This window comes from Muscardinus avellanarius (assembly GCF_963383645.1).
Source record: "Muscardinus avellanarius genome assembly, chromosome: 9".
NCBI lineage: Eukaryota > Metazoa > Chordata > Mammalia > Rodentia > Gliridae > Muscardinus > Muscardinus avellanarius.
Genome location: NC_137795.1, coordinates 66,307,564 through 66,331,034, shown reverse-complemented (window position 1 = coordinate 66,331,034; position 23,471 = coordinate 66,307,564). Strand labels below are relative to the sequence as shown.

The 23,471-nt window shown below is 38.5% G+C and overlaps 1 protein-coding gene across 7 annotated transcripts in view; it reads right to left on the bottom strand.

Annotated features, from left to right (window-relative positions):
* PPP1R9A (protein phosphatase 1 regulatory subunit 9A) overlaps window positions 1-23,471 on the bottom strand; it is a gene marked incomplete at both ends in the record, with an annotated part of 289,674 nt that overhangs the window by 25,669 nt on the left and 240,534 nt on the right. For 3 of the 7 annotated variants that reach the window (XM_080701326.1, XM_080701327.1, XM_080701330.1), the window contains 6 exons: window positions 254-551; window positions 1,043-1,200; window positions 15,083-15,254; window positions 15,368-15,464; window positions 17,370-17,599; window positions 20,138-20,191. In XM_080701326.1, coding sequence (XP_080557452.1) covers window positions 254-551; window positions 1,043-1,200; window positions 15,083-15,254; window positions 15,368-15,464; window positions 17,370-17,599; window positions 20,138-20,191 — 1,009 coding nt within the window. The remainder of the gene's footprint in view (window positions 1-253; window positions 552-1,042; window positions 1,201-15,082; window positions 15,255-15,367; window positions 15,465-17,369; window positions 17,600-20,137; window positions 20,192-23,471) is intronic. The other 4 variants (XM_080701328.1, XM_080701329.1, XM_080701331.1 and 1 more) reach the window with 2 other exon arrangements.

Here is a 23,471-nt window from a genome sequence, read left to right as displayed (position 1 = left end):
TAATGAACTTGCAGAGAGCTAATGAGATAAAAACACTAAATAAATAGAAAAATATGAAAACAAATACAACAAAATACAGGGGGTGGGGATTTTCTCTTATCCCATAGGTAAAAGGAAAACAATATTAACAGTGAGAAGACAAAAGACTTAAGACTGTGAGAAAAGCCATTTTATGCTGCCCAAATTAAATATTATATCAGACTGAGCCAAAGCAGAATGACAGAAAGTAAATAAACAAACAAACAAACAATACCTTTTTCTCGTAATGTCTTCTTGGTGGTGGTTTGATGGTGGCAAGGAGGTTCTTCTGTATCATGATCAGATTTTGAAGGAGAGGAGAGTAAAACATCTCCCCAAACAGAGGAGAAAGGTGCCCTTTCTGGGTGCAGTGGTCCTTCTTGAAATTCAGCTACGTGGTCAGATGAGAAGGGCTCATGGCTAGCCACTGGGGTGGGGGACGCAACACCAGAATCTGATTCTGGAGAAGTTCTCAGACCCTTGGGTGGAAGTGATTTGGAAATATGCATGTGGTTATAGATACTGTTTGCAAGCTGTTGGCATAAGAGATGTATAAAGGAGGTTATGCCACCTAGTATTAGTTTTATGCAATACTTACTTTGAAATAAGACTGATTTTTTTTAGTGAATCCCTATGAAAATAATTTTTTGTTGGTTTACTGATGAGAATGCATAATTCATAACACTTTACCATATTAACATTGTACCTAACACAGATACCTAAGACCTATAGAAATTATTGCACATTCATTATTTTCCACTAGGTAAAACCAACAACCAAGTATAAAAAGCACCATAATGAAATATGACAATATGAATAATGCTAGTTTGCTACATAGTAGAAAACAGAATTTGAATTACAAAAATATATTAAATTGTATAAGAATTCAGGAGACAAAGATACCAGCTATCCAGTTATTTCCAACTAGGACACAGACTCTGGTTGCAAAATGACCGTTATCTTCAAGAAACTATAGGAATGTGACACATTCCGCAGAGGTCTGAAAATGGTCGAGGGTGCTCACCTTTCTCTCTAGGCTGTCCTCCCCATCTGTCGAACTGACACTGTCATAGAGTCTTGTCCTAGTGGGCCTCTGGCGCCTGTTCTTCACAGAGAGCTGGGCTCGAGTTTTCAATGCCTTTGAATCTAGGCGCTCTGTCTCTGGGACGGCCTCATTCAAGTCTAAGAAAAAAACACAGCAAAATGATTAGTGGGAGGATCCTGCACATAGAATTGACAAAGGACCACTAAAAATGAAATCTTACGGTCATCAGCAACACTAGGAAATGAGTGACAACCACTGCAGCCTGTCTGATATCCCATACACAACAACAACAATAACAACAACAACAAAATCTGAGGGATTAACGAGAAATGTACAAAGCTTAAGAAAGAAACCAACACAGAAGATGACCAAAGCAACAACAACAACGAAACAACATCCGAAGAGCATAAAGCCTTCCTACAATATAAATACAAAAGAACGGATTTGTAGTTGTTTAGGTGTATGTATGTTGGGGTATTTGATGACTACAGATACAAGGAGAAGGGATATCAAAGTTGGGAGGGAAGATGTATCAAAGTTGGGGTATCTTAGAAACCCCTTGGGATGAAAGAAGTCAGGTTGCCAAGGTCAGGTGTGGGCAATACAAGGTGACCAGGAACAGGAATTTTCTATAGCAAAGTTCACTAACAGGCCATACCACCCTAGACTAGAAATATATTTTTTCTACCCCTAACACTTTCTGAAAATCCAACTTGTTTCTCTTTGAACCCTGTAGAAAGACTAGAGCAGAATTAATTTAATCAGAAAAATACCCAAGGAAATAAAACAAGGTCTGATCACACTAAAGAACAAACAGTTAAATCACCGCAAACACTTGATTTACTAGCATTATGGGTAGAGTAGGATAAACATTTTTCTTTTCTTTCATTAACTTCTAAGCTTATATCCCAAGTTGTCTCTATTTCCTTCTCATTTACTTCTCTGAATATTGCCTTCTCTTACCAGAAACAACACTGGTTTTCAAGGGGAAAATACTTAAATCTTTAAGGAAGAGAGAAAAAGGGAGAGGGGCAGGGACAGGGAGAAGGACAGGAAGAGAACACAAGGAAATGAACTAATGAAAGCTACAGGGAGAGTCCAATGTGGTCCTTGTTTGTCTGGCTCTTAGTACCTTTAATTTTGCTATCTAGATTTTAAATCAGGATCTGAGAAATTAATTCTCTAAAAGGATGAGGAAAGTTTACTCATGAATATGTCCATATATTGGTTGGAGAAAAAGTATGCTATATTTTCATTTACTTGGAATGTTACTAGTCCTTATATCTGCGTTTGTAATCGCTTCTTTGAAATGAAGTAGTTTGATCACTAATCCTATTTTCTCTTTTCAGGATGGCTGCCATTAATAATTAAGTGTTTCTGGATTTAAATAATTAAAAATAAGGAAATAATGAAACTGCAGAAAATTAATATGTACTGGAATTAATAGAATGAAACAATTTCTTATACTATCATTAGCGCAAGAAATGCCATTATCCCAAAGACTGCTGTAAATTAGGAGAAATGTTATAAAAACAGAACATGGAAGCAGCTCAGGTTGTGTCTCTCTTATTTATAAACCAGTGCATTTGGCATATGATTCTTACAAATAAAATTAAATATATCTTCATTCAGGAGATACATCCATTGAATGACAGTATTTATAAAAGGTTTCGACTTTTCATTTCCTGTACTTGAATGAAGAATGAATACTCAGGAAAGCCAGACAATTCTAGGATATGTAAAGAACAACTAGATGTTTTCTAATTAGCATTCTCTTTACTTTTACATGCCAATGGAGAAAAATAATCTCCTTGATCACTTTAATTTCCCCCTTCCAATAAAATCTATATTTGCAGCTGCCCGTTAAGAGTTCATTAGTTGTGATAATTGGAAGAAAGTCAACCTATGAGCTCTGTTTACATATAAAATGTGGAACACCACATAGATGAAAGCAAGACTGTAATTAGAAATAATGCAGTGCATTCATGTTTTACATCTTTTCTGCATCATATTTGGACTGTATGCTTTACACTACAAAACACTGTCACATTCTTCATCTCATTTGTTTCTCATTACCGCCTCACGAGACACCAAACAAGGTTTGTTGTTTTTCTGTCTTGAAACTCAGAACACTTGAGTAGCTTGCCCTCATCTACACAGCTAGCTAGCTGAAGAACTGTCAACATTGCTGTAGTGTTTTGACTCCCAGGCTACTAGGCTACTCACTTCAATTCAGTCAGTATTAAAAAGTTGCTGTTTTAAGATTTTAATGCCATTAAGTTTCTGTATTTTAGGTTATAAAATCATATGTGCTGTGACTAGTCTAGGAAATTCAGATCTTCAAAAGGCTACCTATGAATGTTATCATTGACCTTCTATATATCAGAAAACACAGAAAAAAGGAAGACATGTTGAGAACTCCAGAACAAACTATTTCTCAGCTGACTGTCAGTGTGTGTGTGTGTGTGTGTGTGTGTGTGTGTGTGTGTGTTACTGGGAATGGAACCCACGGGCATTCTACCTCCAGGCTATGCCACCAGCCCATTTTTTTATTTTTTGTTTTGCAACAGAGACTCACTAGGTTGCTGAGAATCTCACTAAGTTGCTGAGACTGGTTTTGAGCCTGTGATTATGATGTCTCAGCTGCTCATGGACTGGGATTACAGGCATGCCAACCATGTTGGGCCAGTCTGGTTGACTTAATAACAACTTTGGTTATTTTCAGTTTCAAAAAGACCTAAGGATGAAGCTCATCTTACTTTTATAAACATAGTTCCTTTTGCAAGAGAATCCTGGCCTTTAAGAACTTACCATAGCACTCCTCATTCAGCATGGCAGTAGCCACTCTATCATAGGATACTGAACAAATAAAGGGAGGAATAATGGAAACAACTTATTAGCAAAGCTTATGAGTGCAGAGAACCTGAGACTCCTGGTTCCACTGGTATTCAGTCATTTCCCTGGTGCTGCCATTAGGCAACCCCCAATGGCAATATGGTATGTCTGCTTTAACATCAGCTGACTAGGTGCAAACTGCTTGAGCCACATGTGAAATTATGTCTTTGAAAGATACAGTCAAGCCGGGCGGGGTGACCCACGCTTGTAATCCCCGCGCTTGGGAGGCAGAGACAGGAGGATCGCGCAGGTTCAAAGCCAGCCGTGCGCGCTGGCTTAGGAGACCCTGTTTCCAAATAAAAATATAAAAATAGGTCTGGGAGTGTAGCCCAGAGGTAGAAGGGCTTCCAGGAACCCCAGTACCAAAAAAAGAAAGAAAGAGAGAGAGAGAGAGAGAGAGAGAGAGAGAGAGAGAAAAGAAAGAAAGGAAGGAAGGAAGGAGTCAGCTGGAGTCTGAAAGCAGTGCCTTCAATCCATTACCCAAGAGGCCAACAACACATCGCATGCACTTAACAATTTGTGAAAGTCTGAAAGCAAACATCAGAGCCACTTTATAGCAGCGATTATGGATTACAAACCAGTAATTTATATTCCATCCTGGCCAAAAAGAAAAAAAATTCTTTTAAAGAATCAGAAAAATGAAACAGTGCTGAGAACTTTCAGTTCAGCAGCACTTATACAAGGAGGAGGTTGGAAAGAATGCTGTCCATGAGAAGCGGGTTCCAAAGGCACTGCAAGTCACATACTTAGGAGTATTAGAAGCTATGTGTGTGGGTAGGAGAGACATGTGCACAAGACTCATGATGCTGGTAGCCAAAAGTGTGATTTGTCGGACCACTGTAGGCTAGCTTAACATCATTACAACTTGAAAACACCTTGGGAGTCTGGTCCAAGCTTACTTCTCAGATAAGAAAACTGAAGTTCAAAGAAGGCTTGTGCGCTAACTTGTATCACTCAGTAACCTGTGGGAGAGACTCAGGCCTAGGGACCTTTGCTCCTTCTAGAAGCCAGTCTTAACATCTGGAAGTAAACTTCACAATCTTCTGCCTTCCTTGAATCCTCCCTTTGAGCTTACTTTATGTTCACAGACATACATTGCATCAGAAAAGAAAAAAAAAAAACATGGAGGGATTTTACATGCCTTTATTTTTATCCAAGGAATAAAATTCTTACCACACACCAAAAAATGAGCTGTCAGTTTGGGGGATGGCAGTGTGGCAGGAGAAATCCAACGGACTCAGTGTTTCTGAGTTATGTGCTGCTAAACGTAAGGGCTCAAGTGGCCATGTTTTCTCGCTGTCATTCATTCCCCACAGAGAGACTTAATAAATAATACAACACTGCTTCCCTAAACCCAAGACCTCGGTGCTTCCTTTTCCTTCTTCTCTCCAGCGCACCTTGCTTCATTGTCCCTGAGGGTCAGAGGAAAACTTCCTTTTCCTCCTCTGCTTTCTTATTCTTTCCTTCAGATCCTCCAGTCTGTGAAACGGCTTACCCCAGACTCAAATGCAGGTAGAAATACAAAAGCGAAGCTGATTCAGATGGATCAATAAATAGATAAGACACATTCAGAGGATATGCAGGAGCTAGAGGTAAGCACTTCTGTGTGGGTGGGACCTCTCATACCTGCATTTGAAAGACCAGTTTCAATATGCTTCAAATTGGATCCCTTAAAAGAATTTAAGGAATTTGATTACGATTTTAGCAGCTGCTATGAAAAATGCTCTATGAAATTAGGATGTTATATATCTTATTACACAGAGACCAGTTTCCTACAGTAATGCTGTGAGTCATTCAGGGATTTTTTTTGTTTTGTTTTGGTTTTTTTCTCCATGGACTGACGTTATTTTTGACGCAAATGGAATGCTGCCTAAGGATCAGATCCAGACAGTGAGGGAACTCGGGGAATGGAGCAGCATGACAATGGGGTTCGCTCTGCATTCTTCTGTGCATTATTCCCCTCAAAAACAGCCAGACCTGGCCTGCGCTATTGTCAACTCAAATGCTGAGCATAATGAGGCGCTCGGTGGCATTTGAAAACTTGCACGTATCTGCATATTATTCACAGGCACTGAAAGTTCATAAAAGATGGGCCCACTGGGATTGGGTTGATAGATGATGCATTCAGGAGGTAGAATTATGAATCTCAGGGAAGCAGTGTAAAATAGTTGCTATGAGAGTAGCACTGGAGTTCATCTTCCTTCCAGAATCCAAAGCAAGTAGCTCTACCGCAAAACTGGGCAATTTACCCAACCTCTCAGAGGTCCCTTAGGGTCCTGGGCTGCAAAATGGGAATGATAATAACACGACATAATCACTGCATTGTTATGAAGATTAGATGCATTAATAGATCTGAAAGTGCTCAGAAGAGTGACTACTACATAATAAGCACTCAATAAATGTCTTTATTTACTGCCAAGAGATCAGTAAGACACCTACTGAAGCAAGTTGTAGAACAACATGTACATTCTCTTAAAATACTTAGAAAATAGTAACATTAAATACATTTTATAGTGATAAGTATATATATATACAGTTGCATAGAAAAACTGGAAGGATTTGCTTCCTAGGAGATTATTAGATTAAGGGATGTTGGTCAGAGTTCTTTAATCTTATTTGTAAAGTGAGAATGTTTTGGGTAATATATTTTGTTACATGTAACTTTATGTATTTGTTACTTCTATAGGTAAAATTAACCTTAAAAGAAAGAAAGGCCTCGCATACTTGGTACATTTTTTTTTTAGAGACATTTTGTTCCATTCTAACTTGATTAGCTCTGCTATTCTAAGACTTGATATTTCCAGGTGTTGATAGAGCCCTGGGAACTCTGTCAGACCCCTGTGATTTCCAGTCCTCCCCACTTTGAGAAGGCTGCTTCTTTTAAAAAAATCCATCCATGGTTGTTATCATTTTGCCCGCCTTATTGACTACCAGGTGATACGGACTAAATAAAGCCCTGAGGCGTGACTTCCAGTGACCACTTTGTTTTAGTATTGTATGGGGAAGGTGCAAACAATCAAATATGACAATTTAAGACCAAGTTACATAACTTTTAATCATCTTATAATAGGAGTTTGGTTAGGAACCTACCCATGGTCAACTTTCACCTTGAATTCTATTAAGAGTCGGTTTTTTATGGCCACTTAAAAGTTGATAAATTTTGTGCCCCAAGTAGTATTTATATATACAAAATATGTAGTAGTCTTATACGTGCACGTGCGCACGCATGAGCACGAGGGCACACACACACACACACACACACGTACATACAGGGTCATGTAGAAAGTGAAACGATAACTATGCACTTCTATCAAGTCTAAACAATAAGATGAGTGCATTTGAAAGCCTGTCTATTCTGTTTTCCTTGTAGCCATTGAAGCCACCAAGCCCAGCTTCTAATATTTCACTAGTTTTCTAATAAGGACTAATTTCTTATAGATCATGGACATAATATCATATACTACTTAAGCAATTTACTTAATGTTCAGCCAAAAGAATCCAGTCATAACTTGATGTTAGCTTCCTGCACTAACAGGAAGACCTCTAAAGATCCTGATATTATAACTACTGAACCAGTATGGTTGGTTCATTTGTCAGAACCACACACAAAATAAAATTTTCTGGTTCTAGCTCAAGACACAAATCTTTCTCTGTTCCTATTTTAGTTTTACAGATGCTTCAATCACTTTGACTGACTGTGCCTCTAGGCTGTTAGATATCTTGGAAAATTGTGGTCCCCCTTGAAACGTCTATAGGAGCCCAGGCCAATACTTCCTATACAAATCATCTGCTATTTTTAGATCCCCTCACCCTGATTTTCTAGCTTATTCTTTCAGTGAATTTTACCTTAGCATGGCCTTATAATTACCTTACAATCTATGTAATTAGAATTCCACAGAGAACCAGACAATATAGCTAAACATAAGAAATACTTTGGAATATATATGTCATGTGGAGTTTACTTGAAATTACCGACATATGGGTTAGTTATCTTTACTTCCAGATCATATTCAACCCTATAGTTTCACTCAATTTTTTTTTTTATTTTAATACTGGTGATTGAACCCGGGGCATTCTACCTCTGAGCAATGCCCCCAGCCCTAATTTAATTTTTATTTGGAAGCAGGGTCTGGCTGAGTTGCTAAAAGCCCTGCTGGCTATGAACTTGTGATCCTCCTGTCTCAGCCTCTTAAGTACTAAGATTAGAGGTATATGCCACCACAATGGGCTCCTTATGGTTCTATTAAAAGCAAATAAAAATTAAAAGCCAAAACAAAACATAAAGTAGTTTACTTTCCCTAAAATGAACAGAAAATTACAAGTTAAAGCTCATTCTGACACATTAACTTTATGTTTCCTTCTAAAACAACTTGAGATTGCACAGTACTAAAAAACAATTCAGGTGCCATGTTTTTTGAGTAAAAGGACAGATATTTCAGCTTTAATGATATGTGAGAAAATAATCAATAAATATTGATTTCTCATTCATTTGGCTTGTTCATTAAAATTTCCCATAGTGATTTATCAGCAATGTTCAGCATTTAATTAGTGAAATTTAATAGTGTCTCAATGTCAAAATTTATTTATTGGGGACTTAAAAGAATTGAAAATAATTTGTTCAGGAAAAACAATTACAAAAGGTTACCAGGAAATTCTCTCTATATGCATGATTTTGAAAAGTTTGAGTCTAGAATCCCTGCCACCCCAGTTTTGAACTAAATGACGTGACAGCTTGGAATAATTACCTCACTGCCTAGTATGTAATGCTCTTGTGTGCTACATATCTGATAAAGCAGCGCAAGCATTCACTTTCCTTTTAATGACTTTCCCTTAAATGAATTCTGGTTTTAATCATGCCTTTAACCTTATTTTAAAATTCTGGGTTCTAATACTAAAAGTGAATGTTTACTGCGCTCTCAAACTCTATCAGGAAATAAATCAGACATGGCAGTAAGGGTCTCTGGCCTAGCCTCAAATTCCACAGGTATCTGAAAAGAGTCACTAATATTTAGGTTCAGGAGAAGGGAAAAAGGCCAAAGAAAACAATTTCTTGGAGGAGTTCAGTGACTTCAGGAACCTCCTTATTAATACACTTGTCTGGCTGATGCTAATCTTTTTTTCCTTCTTACTAAACCATAAGCAAATATTTTAAACCTGTGTGTGTGTGTGTGTGTGTGTGTGTGCGCGTGTGTGTGCGTGTGTGTATGCGTGTGTGTGCGTGTGCGTTTCTTCTCATTCTTTTTTTTTTTTTGCAGGTCTGGGGATGGAACCCAGGGGCATTAGATCTCTGAGCTATATTCCCTGCCCTACTTTTTATTCTTTATTTTGAAACAGGGTCTCACTATGTTACGAAGGGCCTCACTAAGTAGCTGAGGCTGTCCGCGAACCGCGATCCTCCAGTCTCAGCCTCCCAAATGCTGGGATTACAAGTGTGCGCCACCACGCCCGGCATTTTCTCATTCTTTACATTTCAATTATTTTACGTAAAATTCTATTTTAAACTATTTTCTTTATACAAAATATGTAAGTCACACACACACACACACACACACACACACACACACACCCCTAAGTAACGGGGAAAGTGAAGAGAAGAAAAGATACCCATGTACTTTTTTCAAGCCTAAACAATAAGATGAGTGCTTCTGAAAGCCTTTCTATGCTCTTTTTTCATTGTAGCTCCTGCTCGGTCTCCTAGTTATTCTACAAATATAACCTATAGATTATATTGATTAGTTTTGCTTCCTTTCAAACTTAATATACATGGTAATGAATTATTTATGATATTTCACGAATAGTACTTTTGTTTGTTTCAACATTATGTTGAAAGGTGTGACTATGATTAATTTATGTTTAACTACAGTATGAACAAATCTGTGAATAAAGTTCTTTTTCGGTACTGGGGATTGAACCCAGGGCCTCGCACATGCTAGGCAAATGCACTGCCAGGGCTATACTACCAGTCGCAGGGGTGAACATCTCTGAACATGGCTTTTGGTTCACATTAGCAGGAGCTCCTGAAGGGTGAGCATACACATCAGAGTGAACTTGTTGGGCTACAGAATTTGCATATCTTCCATTTCACTGAATAATTCCATTCTTAACCAAATAGCTGCATAAAGTTTCCCCTCCTTCTTCTATGGTAGCTATCATATGTTACTGTGAAAATTTTATTTTTGCTAACTAATTTTTGCTAATGAGGCTGAATGTCTATTTCTGTTATTTACAGAACCCTTGGGTTTTCTCTTTCGTGAGCTGATTATGTCCACTTTTCTATTATGTTAATTGTACTTTCGTTAAGATTGGCGTGAGATCATAACATGTCTCAGATAATAGTTTTAAGTTGTATATTTTTAGTTATAAATTTTTGGCTTCTTTTTTCGTGTGTTTAATGATGTCTTTTGCTCTTCTTAATAGCATCATGGTCAAATTTATCAAACTTATGCCGGGCGTAGTGGCGCACGCTTGTAATCCCCGCGCTTGGGAGGCGGAGACAGGAGAATCGCGCAGGTTCGAAGTCAGACATGTTGGCTTAAGAGACCCTGTTTCCAAATAAAAAGTATAAAATAGCTCTGGGAGTGTAGCCCTGAGGTAGAAGGTAGAAGGGCATCCAGGAACCCCAGTACCACCAAAATTAAATAAATAAATAAATAAATAAATAAATATTTCCTTTAATAGGTGAGCCTTCGATCTGCTTTGATCTTTTTTTTTTTTTTTTTTTCCGATACTGGGGATGGAATCCATGGGCATTGGACCTCCAAGCTATACCCCCTGCCCTATTTTTTCTTCTTTATGGGTCTCACTAAGTTGTGGAGGGCCTAAGTAGCTGAGGCTCTCCATGAACCTCGATACTCCAGTCTCAGCCTCCCAAATGCTGGGATTAAAAGCGTGTGCCACTACACCTGGCTATAATACCTAAAGGAAGTAATATAAACTACTCTATGTATAATCGTCCATGTTCACACTTTAGGAAAGATTAACATGTAGTATTATCCAACTAGTGGTCCAGCTGTCTGAGAAGGCCTGTGAGAGGGAAGGGTCATTTGGCAGCAATGCCAAAACTTCACAGGAATCTTTAAATCAACTCAGAAACTTACATTGGACTGGGATCCTGTGATACCTCAACAAAGCAATGGGTCACAACAGTTACAAAATCAAGTGACAATTCTTCTTCAGATATTCAAATCCCCTTACTCCAAGAACATCCGGTGCCTCTTCAAATGGCTACATCTTTAATACCAAGTCTCTGAATCAGGAAACAGTCATTTAAATTTTATCCAGTTTTTCTTTTTTATAAATTCCTTTTCATCTCTTATGATGCTTATCCAGTGCCTTAAGCTCTACTTATGTCTTCTACTAAACTCTTACTCTTCCTCACCCTTAATTTCAGCCACCCCACAATTTATATACCTTATTTTATATTTGGCAAGGCCAAGTCAGTACTTTCTTTCTACCTAGTAGCCACTCTTTCCCTTACAAGTCTTTCCCTTATACACCACCTAAAGTATGCCAGTGATCAGGTCCTCAGTCTTCAAGATAACTCTTTAAATGATACTGTACTTACTCCCGACCTCTCAAGATAGCATAGTATTCTACTTTCAAGTGTAATTTCCACCTATTAGTCTTTTTTTTTTCAGAATCCCTGTGAATTGTACATAATCTTTTTCCAACAAAACAATCTTGCAAAATATTTGAAGATGAAATGGTGTCCACAATAAAGATTCTGAAATATCTAGATGTTTAGGAAGAATGCCTTATATTTCAGTGACTGTTCTGAAAATTTTAATGCAACTGAGTTTAGAACCCTTTATCCCACCAAGAAGTACCTAAAAGACTATTCTCTGCTTTTATTCTAATCCTGACTTAATAGCTGGGCAGCCACAGATACTCCAGTCATTTCTGGGCCCCTGGATACAAGTTAAGAACTCTTATATAGACCAATATTACTCAAATACTAAGCAATGACAAATAGAAAATATGGCAGCAGGGCAAACTATTATTTTTCCTATAATTTCACACACAGAAAATAATATTTGACCAGTACATTGATGTAAACTATAAGAGATTTGGGGTCTGCTATAGCCCTTGCTGAGAAAAGGATAGTTACCTTTGTCTTATGCATTTATGATAAGAAAAAAAAAGTATTAAAATACAGTAAATAAATTTCTATGTAGAATTCTTATAAAAAAATTTTTGTGTGTGGTACTGGGGGTGGAACCCAGGGACTTTTCTACCTCTAGGCTATACTCTCAGACCTATTTTATATTTTATTTGGAAACAAGGTCTCACTAAGTTGCTGAGAGCCTCACTAAGTAGCTGAGGCTGGCTTCGAACCTGTGCGATCCTCCTGTCTCAGCCTCCCAAGCGCTGGGTTTACAAGCATGCGCCACCACACCCGGCTTCAAAATTTTAATGAAATACTTGCATTGCTTTAGTTTATAAAGAGAAACATACAAATGGTGTTCAACTATAATCTTAGCTGTAGTAAATTTTTGCATGGTTTGAAAAGTGGGGTTTTTTTGCCTCAAAAAATGCCTAATAAGCCAATGTTAAGAGTCACAAAATTATCCAGTCCCAGCGGGGAAGCACGAGCCATGTGAGGAAATGGGTGTTCATTGGCAGGAAGAAAATGGTGTCCATTGAAAGGAAGACCTTTCTGCCTCCTCAACTCGCCCTGCTTTTTTTTTCTCTTTATTTCGCTAAGTTCATTCTGATGCAGTTTTTCACTGACATATAAGTGACAAATCCTTTTGCTTCGTGAGCTGCCTCAAGGCCCTAAAACATGCTAAACTGCTCATCTTCACGTTCCGATGAAAGGAAAGCAGGTCCCAACTAGACAGCCCAGGATGAGGAGGACAATGCGAAACATACTGGGCAGAAGCCTGTGAGGGAGGCGGGCCGTCCAGCTGGCTGTACCAAGGCTGGTGTAAAAGGTGGCGGGGATCTTTAAATGCTGAATGGCCTGTGTTAGGTCGGCAGCCTTGCTCTCCTTCCTAACTCTAGTACTCCAGCGTTCCCTAGCAACAGAAGCAAAGGACCAATTTAGAAAAGTGCTTTCCAGAGCATTCTGTCTAGCTACTGACCAAGCCATTTTAGTTTATGTGATCAAGCAATTGAAATTCAAGGAGATTTATCACTAACTGTCCTCAGCCACAAACCTGGAAGAGCAGGGCTTGAAATGTATGCTACTAATGTCTGAGATGACTGATTCCCACCTCGTCTGCGCAAGCATGGATTGGTTTCAGTAAGAATTAGTAGTCTCCGCATCTCACTGTGAACCGACAGTGTTGCTAGGGAAACTGATAATTATGTGGCAAAATGGAGGGTGCAGAATAGAAAAAGGGTTCAGGAGAAATGTAAGGTTTTGATCCAGATCAGCAGGCTAATAGTATAGTTTGTTGATCTTCTGTAGTTATGTAATTTAATAAATACCATTAATTATATGTTTGACAAGATACAGATTTCTAAACTGAAAGAAATGAATAGTAATGAAAAGCTACTGGTTGCTGATCATACTTTGTGTATAACACAGCAAGAACATGTATTTATAATAAACTACAATTTGTTTTCAAGTTAAAACATTCAAAGAGGTGAATAAAGCCACTGGTTTGATTTCTGGTTAGTTTTCTGTAGATATCAATCATCTGGTGTTCTAGGTGTAAAAATTAAAATTCCATAAAATTACTGTTTTTGGCCTCAGAGATCAAGTCATTCAGCCTCTAACCACCTTAGGATACAAATAGGGAAGAAAGAACTATCAGTATTTTTATATTATACATGGCAAAATCAACAGAGAAGTCAACTGACCTTCCTGCCACCACACAGCTCTTGAGTTATTGTGACATTAGAGCTAAATCCTCTACTTTCAGCTGCCTGAGAGGCATAACTTATAAATTATACCCTGTTTAAGAGAGAACCCCTCAGAAAGACAAAAAACTTAGTGAATGAATTAGATTCTCTAGATACCATTTTAATTTTAAATGAATATTTCCAATACTTTTCATTTTTAATTGCTATGAGGTTAGTTCTAAAAGTTAATGATAGGATATAAACATTTGTTTATAAGAAAAATCTCACTGGAGACATTTTAGTATGTGAGAATGATCATCAAAAGAATGAAACAGCTCATTATCAGCAGTTTTACTACACATCAAATTGCTGTCTGTGAGGTGTTGGTCCAATCATGACAGTCCTGTTGCACAATATTCTTTTATTTTTGTTTTCCAAATACTTCTCCTCTCATATATCTATTTTTTTAAACTTTTTTCTTTATTTTTTTATTTTTAAAAAAATTTTTTATTGGTGTACTGTATTCATACATCATTCATATATCTATATACATATATCTATCTATACATATATGAGCATTTCCATATATATATATATATATATATATATAGAGAGAGAGAGAGAGAGAGAGAGAGAGAACAAATATATATGTGCTTTCTATTGTCCAAGTTTTCAATCCTCCTTTATGTCTGTCTTTATAAATTCTTACACATTTTATAACTTATAAATGTACTACAGATATTAAAGCATTAATTCATATTCACATATACACAGTTAATATATGTTGCATGTGAGAGGGAGTAAGTGACTTTTCATGGTTTATGCAATCCATGTTTTGTTCTTATTTGGTTTTCAACAGAAAAGACATGAGAAGTACATGTAGGACATCAAAGTAAAGCGGGCAGTTGTACAGAACTTCTCAATTAAATGAATTCTAAGTGCCAGAAGCAGCTAGCCAGATTTCAAGATCATGAAAAGATCTTTATTCTAAGGATAAACGTATTCTAGGCCCTATTCAATCATTTGTAAGTACTGCTGCTTATCCTAGATAATATGTGCTATCATTTTTAAGGCAGTTTACTAAGTACATCAATTTTATGATGGCTTAAAAATAGTATTTGTTTTGTCTTTAGTTGAGATTGTGTTCATTGCTTACACTGGGCATTTATTTTTGCTAAGATAAGTGCTAAAATGACAAGACTCCTACCTTGATCAACCTTTTCTTCTTTTGCACAACAGAAAGGCATTTTTGACTTTTGATTCTCTGGGTCAGAAAAAGAACATTGTAAGTCAAATCGTATAGCTGTTAGAAGGGATTACTGAAGCTAAACAAACCTTGACTCAGGCCATCCTGACAAGATGTCTGCTTCACATCCAAGTTCTCCATGGTATCTGCTTTAGAGACTTCACCAAGAGACGTTCTTCTCTCAAAGATGTTGTTATTATTGTTGACTTGAGTCCCATTTTGCTTCAGGAGCCGGAACACCTCAGCCTCCAAATCCCTTATCTAGAAATTAAAAAAAAAAAAAAAAATCCATTGGCGAAACTCTAAATCAGCCCTCCTGCCCAAGTATCTGGAGAAATGATCTCATCTTCAATGGCTCTGGGAATACAACTCACCCGTACTTGTAGACCTTGGACTTCCACAACGTGAGCTTTCTCCAAATCTTCTATTTTCTTTCTTTCTACTTCCTGTCTTTTGAGGAAATCCAGCTCTCTTAAGGAAAAAAAAAAAAAATAACAAGTATGATTGCACTGAACACTGTAAGTGAGGACACCTGAAAGTTCTTATCTGAAGCAGCAAACTTTGTGGATAGCTATGTAAATAGAGATTTCAACCACAGCTAAAGAAGAAGTTGATATAAAAGAAAGAAAATAAAACAGCTTTAATGCATCACAAAATAAAGGGAAGTATTGTGATTCTTCTTACTGTGATTTCTATTTACAGCTCCTGAGTCTAGAGCACCCACACATATTGAGATGGGAACTACCACATTCAGGAGCCACCCAAGGTAATTTAGTGGGAATAATTACGTGTCAGGTAGAAAATATTCCCTATTTCCAATGTGCTATACATAGGAAGCTAAAGGAACTGAATAGTAAGAGTTGCCAAAAGACAATTCTAGTAAGATTTCTTCTGTGGGTAGCCATGGAACGGGGGTTGGGTGGGTAAGAGCACACACTCACACATCCCAGCATCAAACGGGGAGAAGAAACTCCTCCATTTTGAGAGCCTAGGATAGAATATGCAAATTTGGCACCAATGTTTGTTATAAGATCATTACATGAGAGTTATATGTCATATTTTTGAAAAAAAAGTTAAAATATTGATGTAATAAATTCATAGTAAACAAGGAGCAATTACCCTCTTCTCCACAAACTTTTTAATAGCAATCTCTCCCTCTCTCTTTTTTTTTTGCAGGTCTGGGGATGTAACCCGGGGGCATTCGACCTCTGAGCCATATCCCCTGCCCTACTTTTATTCTTTATTTTGAAACAGGGTCTCACTGAGTTGCGGAGGGCCTCACTAAGTAGCTGAGGCTGTCCACAAACCTCAATCCTCTGGTTTCAGCCTACCGAATGCCCGGATTACAAGCGTGCGCCACCACGCCCGGCTAGCAATTTCCTTTAAATATTTAAAAAAAAAAATGTTATTTCCATGATAGGAGATAGGGATATGGTGAATCTTACACATATACTTAGCTTCTAAAGCTTGACCTGGAGGACCAGAAGAGGCACTGTGTTTTTGTTCTGGCTGGCTGGAAGCAATTGATGAAAGAATCTACTAACAATTTCCCCATCCACTCTCCTAACATCACAGTAAGATCCAAGGAATGGAAGCAAAGCAGCACAGCTCAGAAAGAGCTGCTGAAGTTCAAACGCAGAATGTGCAATGGTCTTCCTTACTGTGACCAGCTGGGCCCTGGCGATTCTCTCAGCTGCTAAGAAATGCAGAGTGGCAGGGTGGGGGGTCTGCCCAGTCAATATTTACATGGTCTGTAGCAGGGGAAATTCTACAGTTGCTGATTCTAAGAATGCAAATAGAAGCAGCCTGATCCAGGCCCAACTGCATGACTTCAGCTTGGCTTCTTGCTTCTCAATCAAGAGATTTTTCCAAAAGAATGACAAGATTCAAATGTTTTAGTAGTTACTAACAACGATTAACTATAAAAAGAAAAAAAAAAAAGCAGGAGACAAATGACCACTAAAAAAAATAGTACAATAGCTGGGCATGGTGGTGCAGGCTTGTAATCCCAGTACTTGGGAGGCTGAGACAGAAGGATAGAGGTTCACAGACAGCCTCCGCTACTTAGTGACACCCTCTGCAACTTAGTGAGACCCTGTTTCAAAGTAAAGAATTAAAAAAATAGGGTTGGAGTGTAACTCAGAGGTAGAATGCTTCTGGGTTCCAATCCTAGTACCGCAAAAAAAAGGTAAATTATGCTAAATATACTCTCACATGAAAAAACGATACAAGTGATTTCTAAAACATAATGACTACTGAAGCCTCTGAAAGAGAAACAAACCCCAAGGTCATCTTTTCTGTTCCACCACAAGTTACAAAAGTACTGGCTTTCTCCGGACACACAGAACCACCCTTCAGTTATTAGAAACTGCTCACTTCTGCTGAAAGTCCTTGATCAGTTTCTTCGCCTTGTTGTATTTCTTCTCCAAGGCCTGGTACTGGCTCTGAGTCTCCTTGAGATGCTCGTTCACCGTGTGGCACAGCGTCTGGGCCTCAATCCAGTAGCTCTCCAGTTTCAACATTCTTTCTTTATTCTCTTCTATGTTCTGCTGCAGTTGGTTTTTCTCAAGTTCCCACCTCACTTTCTCATTTTCTGCTGCTTGCAGCTGGGGAAAAGCAAATGTCAAGGCAAGAGTAATTTGGGTATGTCTGTAGCAAAAGTAAATCCCTCATATTTTTATCGCATGTTTTAAATTAACCCCATTGTCATATATACCCAATCGTCAAAACACCTTGAGAAAAACAAGTATTATATCCATAATTCCATAAACGATAAAAATGGAAGCCCGGTTAGAGACACCATTTGCTCAACGTCACACATCAGAAGAATGACAGAACGTGGATTTGAGTCCGACTCCCATGATCTTTCCCTCACACCTTGTGGTCTGAAATCTGGAAGCAAGAGAAACTGTTTTATAGTTTGACTGATTATATCCAATGAATGTCATTGTGTTTTGAGGGTTTTTAAAAAATGTAAAGTAATATGTAGAAAATTAACTAAATAGGGAGTGTGGGAGAGGCAGGGAAGAAGGGTAGAATCAGGTTATGGCCTAAAGCTTGAGACAGGGACCCTGGAGTCATTCAGCTTAGATCTGAATCTCACCTCCCTCCGCTATCACTGGCCCTTAAACCTTAGGCAAGGAACTGAAGTTCTCTAAGGGTCAATGACATTATGCATAGAACAGAACTGTAATGTAACACAGGAGCACGCTGGAACAGCACCTTGGCTTAGTCGCCACCTGATAGATATTAGCTGTCAGTATTTTGCTTTCAATATGACGCTTTCTTTTTCAGGTTGTTTACTTCCACTGACATGAACACAGTCTGTAGATCATATTATAGGCAGTGCTCTGAATGTCTAGATCTTTATATACCTCAATTTGTACAAAGTATAAAACATAGAGTAAACATATAAATGGTTGTTTGATATTTTAAACCCCTCCCATGAACAAGAAAGGCAGCTTTTTGTGATTTCTGCTTCCGGGTACTCTCAGGAATATATACTAGTTTAATACCATCATTTTTACAGAATTTTAAGACTGGTCATTTAGTGATGTGTGTTAGAAGTCACTTATTCACAGTAACTGTATGGCCTTCCAACTAGCTCGTCATCTACTTCCTATGCGGCCAGAAAAGTTCAAAAATAATCATAGTCATTATGAACTTTCAATGTTCCAGATCAAAGCATTTCAAAATTATGTCATTTACCAAATTAAAATATGTATTTACATAAATATATTAATTACCTATACATATATATATATACAGTTAGGTTTTGTGTAAATTTTAAACTAAATACACTTATAAGACATTACAAAGTAAAAAAGTGGCCCAAACACATCAAAATTAGAATTCTATAATTAACATAAAATAACCGTCACAGTAAAGTAAGTTAACCTGTGGATATTATATGAAAATGTATAAAAATATAAAATACGCATGCATGGTATTTTATAAATTAAATGTTTAAGTATAGCACATAAATCCCATTAAAAAATTTATAGTAACAAAAGAATATTTTCCTTAACTGTAACCAACAGTTTAAAAAAGTCCGCCTTTTCTTTCTATATTAAGAAACAACTGCAATATAAAACAGGATAAAGTTTTTTTGCTGTGTACTAAGCAACATTTTGTTTCAAGTTGTTTATTTACCAACTACCACTAATTTAAAAATTGCTGTTCACAGTACTGGGCTGACACCGTGAATGATGTATAGACATGTTTTGACTACAGAGCCCCAGAGCGAGAATACCCTTTAACCAAAAGAGCCTCGCTAATTCATCTCCACTTAAAACACATGGAAAATCCCAAACACGTGCTCAGCGTGGAGGAGAAAACACATCATTAACTGGGAGGGGAGCAATCGTGTCTTAATTTTGAAAAGATCACAAGAACAAAGTGAATACAGTTTTAAAGTATTCAAGAGACATTTTTAAATCTCTGAAATTACATATTTAATGAAACTAAAACATAATTGTTAGAATTGTGTCACATATAAATAAGTGCCTTATAATTTGCCAATTAAAAATGTCTTTTTGAATCATGCGTTACTTCATTGATAGACTAAAAACACAAAATTACTTCACCCCCCCCCAATTAAAAAACAGTGAACTAACTTGTTTAAAAATTTCCAGTAGTGCCTGGCATCTCAAATAACTATGCGTGTATTAGGTTTATAATTTTTAATTCTTGGAAATTATTTTTATCAAAAATAATTGATGTGCTATAGGAAGACAATGCACTTTCTGATGAATGAACTAAAATAAAGTTGATTAAATCTAATTACAACAAGGTAAGTGAAGATTTGATATAGCAGCTCATACCTGAGAAATTAATGATTAAACATACTTCAGACACTCGAACCATTAAAACTATTACTTTTTGAATGTGTCTCAGAGGAAACTGGCTACGCACGTGCCAGTACACACATATGCATACAGATTTTTAAATATGTTACTTCCACAAAGGGGTATTTGAGTGCCTGTCGGCAGCAGCAGGTTTGTCTATGCACCCACAGTGATAAATTGCTCATATCTGTATTCTTTCAAATGTACAGGAACAAATCCTTTAGTTGTAGGGCTAAATTTATTCATAGCACCTAAAGTTTATGGAGCACAATTCAAACACCACGTATTGGTGCTTACCTTGGTCTTCAGTTTTTGAATCTCTGCTTCTGTAACTGCATGTTTGATTTGCAACTGAAAATTGAAAAGAAATATCTGAACTAAGACAGCGTATCTATAATTTTAAAGTCTCAGCAGCCTGGAGAATACCTTGTTACATAGTAAAAAGCCTAGAAAAGTGCTGCAGTGTGGAAGGTTATAAATTAAAACATCTAGAGTGTAAAATGACTAGATGCAAACTAATTAAACATGGGGTTTACGGCTCATCCTCCCAAGCATTAGATTAGGTTACAAGTTTAATTGCTCGGGGACAAAGAGAAGTAAACACATTTTTTGCCCTCTTTGCAGCTCTTCCTTTTTGATCTGACAGTCAAGGAACTGTTTCCTTGCTGGGTCTGGCGGGATTGAAGGCTTAACCCGACAAGTCAGTCGATCCGGAGCAGTGTGATGGTTCAATTCCAAAGCTGGAAGAAAGGTGGCGCTATGGTTCCGTGAATCGCTCGCACATTCTCAGGAGCAGCTCACTGCAAAGCGGAGAGAAGCAGGACGCAATTCACAGAGAAATCTCCGACCCCCCCCCCCCCACGCACACCCGTTTTAATTGAAGAAACGGTACAGATCATGAGTTCTGGCCTCCAAAAGATCCACTCGCGCTGAAGACAGACACCTCAAAAAGCTTCTGCATTTATTAGCATAAGAATCAATTGTTTGCTTCTCCCCTTCCCCCACTTTGTTTTATTGTAAAGGGAAGAAGAATCAATGAATCATTCATTTCCTTAAGGAATAAACACCCCCCAAATTTAAGGGAAACAATTTTATGGGTTCAGAGTTTCTTCTCTGAAATCCCTGGGGCCGGATGTTTTTGGAATTCAGAATTTTTCCAATTTCAGAAAGGTAATAAGATACACATTACCTACAGCAGAATCTGTGCAGGCACTCGACAAACAAAACGAATGGGTATTTCTGCCGGGGAGCATTCTCGGTAAGTGTATTCTCAGTAAGTGAGGTATATAAAGACCATAAACAGCATCCTGTCAGCTTTGGCCTGTTGCACCACCAAATTAGTTTGCCACGATTTACCACAAAAGAAACCCTGTTTTCAGAACACTTTGATTTAGGCTGTACATAGAGGCTGTAAATTTATACTACCAAGATAATCACGTAGGTCTAAGAGGGATTCTTATCAGAAGTAGTGAGTCTGCGAAAAGACTGCAACGTGGAGCTCTGGGATCAGCTATGGGAACCCCTGGAGGGCACAGCGCCTCATAAACTAGCTCTTCGATTTGCAACCTGGATATCTCCTTGTCTTTTGCTGGGGCGGTGGGTCACGTGCGAAGGAGCAGGCATAAGTCGACACCGCACCCCTACCTGCTGATGGCTGATGACCCTTGTCCCCAGGGTTCTCAAGCTCCTGGCCCGTGCCCTCCTCTCCTCCTTCAGCCAGCCTGTTCCCTATAAAGCCACGTGCCTGCATGCCATAGCTCTCTACTGAGGAGCGACCCTGAAACTGTTTTATTTTTATTGGTGCGTTGTAGTCATACATCTTAGTGGGGTCCAAGATGGTGGAGGCATACATGCACACAGCACTCATTTAGCCAGTCCCTCCCGCTCCCTAATCATGTTCAGCTTAGTGATGGACGCTGATATGTGTGTGAATGCACATCATGTGCACTGGGGACATTCCCTGCCACTGTTTTAATCGGGCTGTGTCCTGCTCTTACTTTAGCTCTTTGTGTCTGGGCCACTGTCCCTGCAGCTGAAGCAGGTACTGATCTTCACCTCTGTTGGTTCTGAAGGGCTTCTGTGCTCTAACAGTCTCTAGAGAGAGAAGACCCTCGGTGCTCCTGTTCTTCTCTCAACAGGTCCAGAGTCCTGGCCCTCTTGTTTTTCTTGTTTTTTTGTTTGTTTGTTTCTTGTTTTTACCATAGCCCTAGAGGTTACAAATCTTATTTACCTGCCTTTAGCAGATACTCAAGCACCAGTGTGCCTGGCAAAGAACCTATCTTAAGCTTTCCCAGCGATGAGCTTGCAGGAGGACATAAAAGACAAAACTCCCAAATCAGAGCAACTCCCTTGCACGTCCTGGTCTGCTCCCATCCGAAGCCCTGGAGATCTCTCAAGAGCCTGACAAAGCCAGGCCAGCCAGCTGGACATGCTCAAAGGCCTACGGGCTCCGACTCTGGGCCTTCAGTGAGACACCAGTGCAAAACCCTGGCACTCTGGGCTCCCTTCACATGCAGGAAAAGTCCTCACAGTGACTCACATTAAAACCAGAACTAGAGCCTTTTGATCTTGATTGATGACTGCAGTAGGTGTCTGCTGAAGCGATGGGTATGGAAGAGGCCATGAAGAGAATACTTTCTCCCTCTAATAAATATTAGGGCTACCTTCTCCCACCGATAGAAAGGATAAAAGTACTCAGACATTAGACATACAGTGCACATATGAACCTGCAAATATATGTATATGTACATACACATGGCTACAGGGAATGATTTTTCCATGGTGACGTCATACTTCAGTGTGAACACGCCAGGAAATCCAGCAAAGCCGTGCATTTCAGTGATTCTCGAGTATCTGTAATTGTTATTGACAAGAACATCTACTCCTTGCTCCATCTGCCGTGTGCCGACTGCGAAGAATGGAGTTAGACAGCCCTCAGCTTTTCCAGGGATTAGCTACAAGGTGTAAGAGAGTTATTTAACCTCTTACCTTTCCTACCTGTAAAGTACAGTCCCTCCTAGATTACAGCCTAAAACTATAGGTACGTGATTATTCTAATCCTTTGTTCATGTTAAGATATTTCCTTCAAATCCATCACTATTGAGAGGAAAACATAAAAATGTTCTAATTGAACTCTTTTCATTTAGTATAGTAAGAAATGTGTCCTAGTGAACTTTAATTGCAGACCTAATAGTTGCCAAAGCCAGGTTTGGTCCTGTCCATGGGGACGGCAGGATGGTTCTGTTAATCTCACTGTTCAGATGTAAAAAGACTCTCTGAGAAGTCACAAGGGTTCTCTAAGTTCCCACCAGAAGCAGGAGGTAGAGCAGAAAGGACCCCGGGTCTCACTCTCCCCACCTTGGGTTTTTCTCTTAAACATGTGTCTAACTAACTCGTTGCTTTGGGATCTCTTTCTCATTCAACCTCCAAAAAACCCCTGAGGCATATGTTATCAATCATAACTTTTTCAGTGACTAGATCATTACTCCAGCTTGAAAGCATGGATCACTTTAGATAGTCGTCTAGCTCTCTGACGCAGAATGTAAAATGGTGCTCAATCAGCTGCTGTTAATGGAACTTAGAGAAGCAGGGCATGGTGGCACACCCCTGTAATCCCAATATTTGGGAGGCC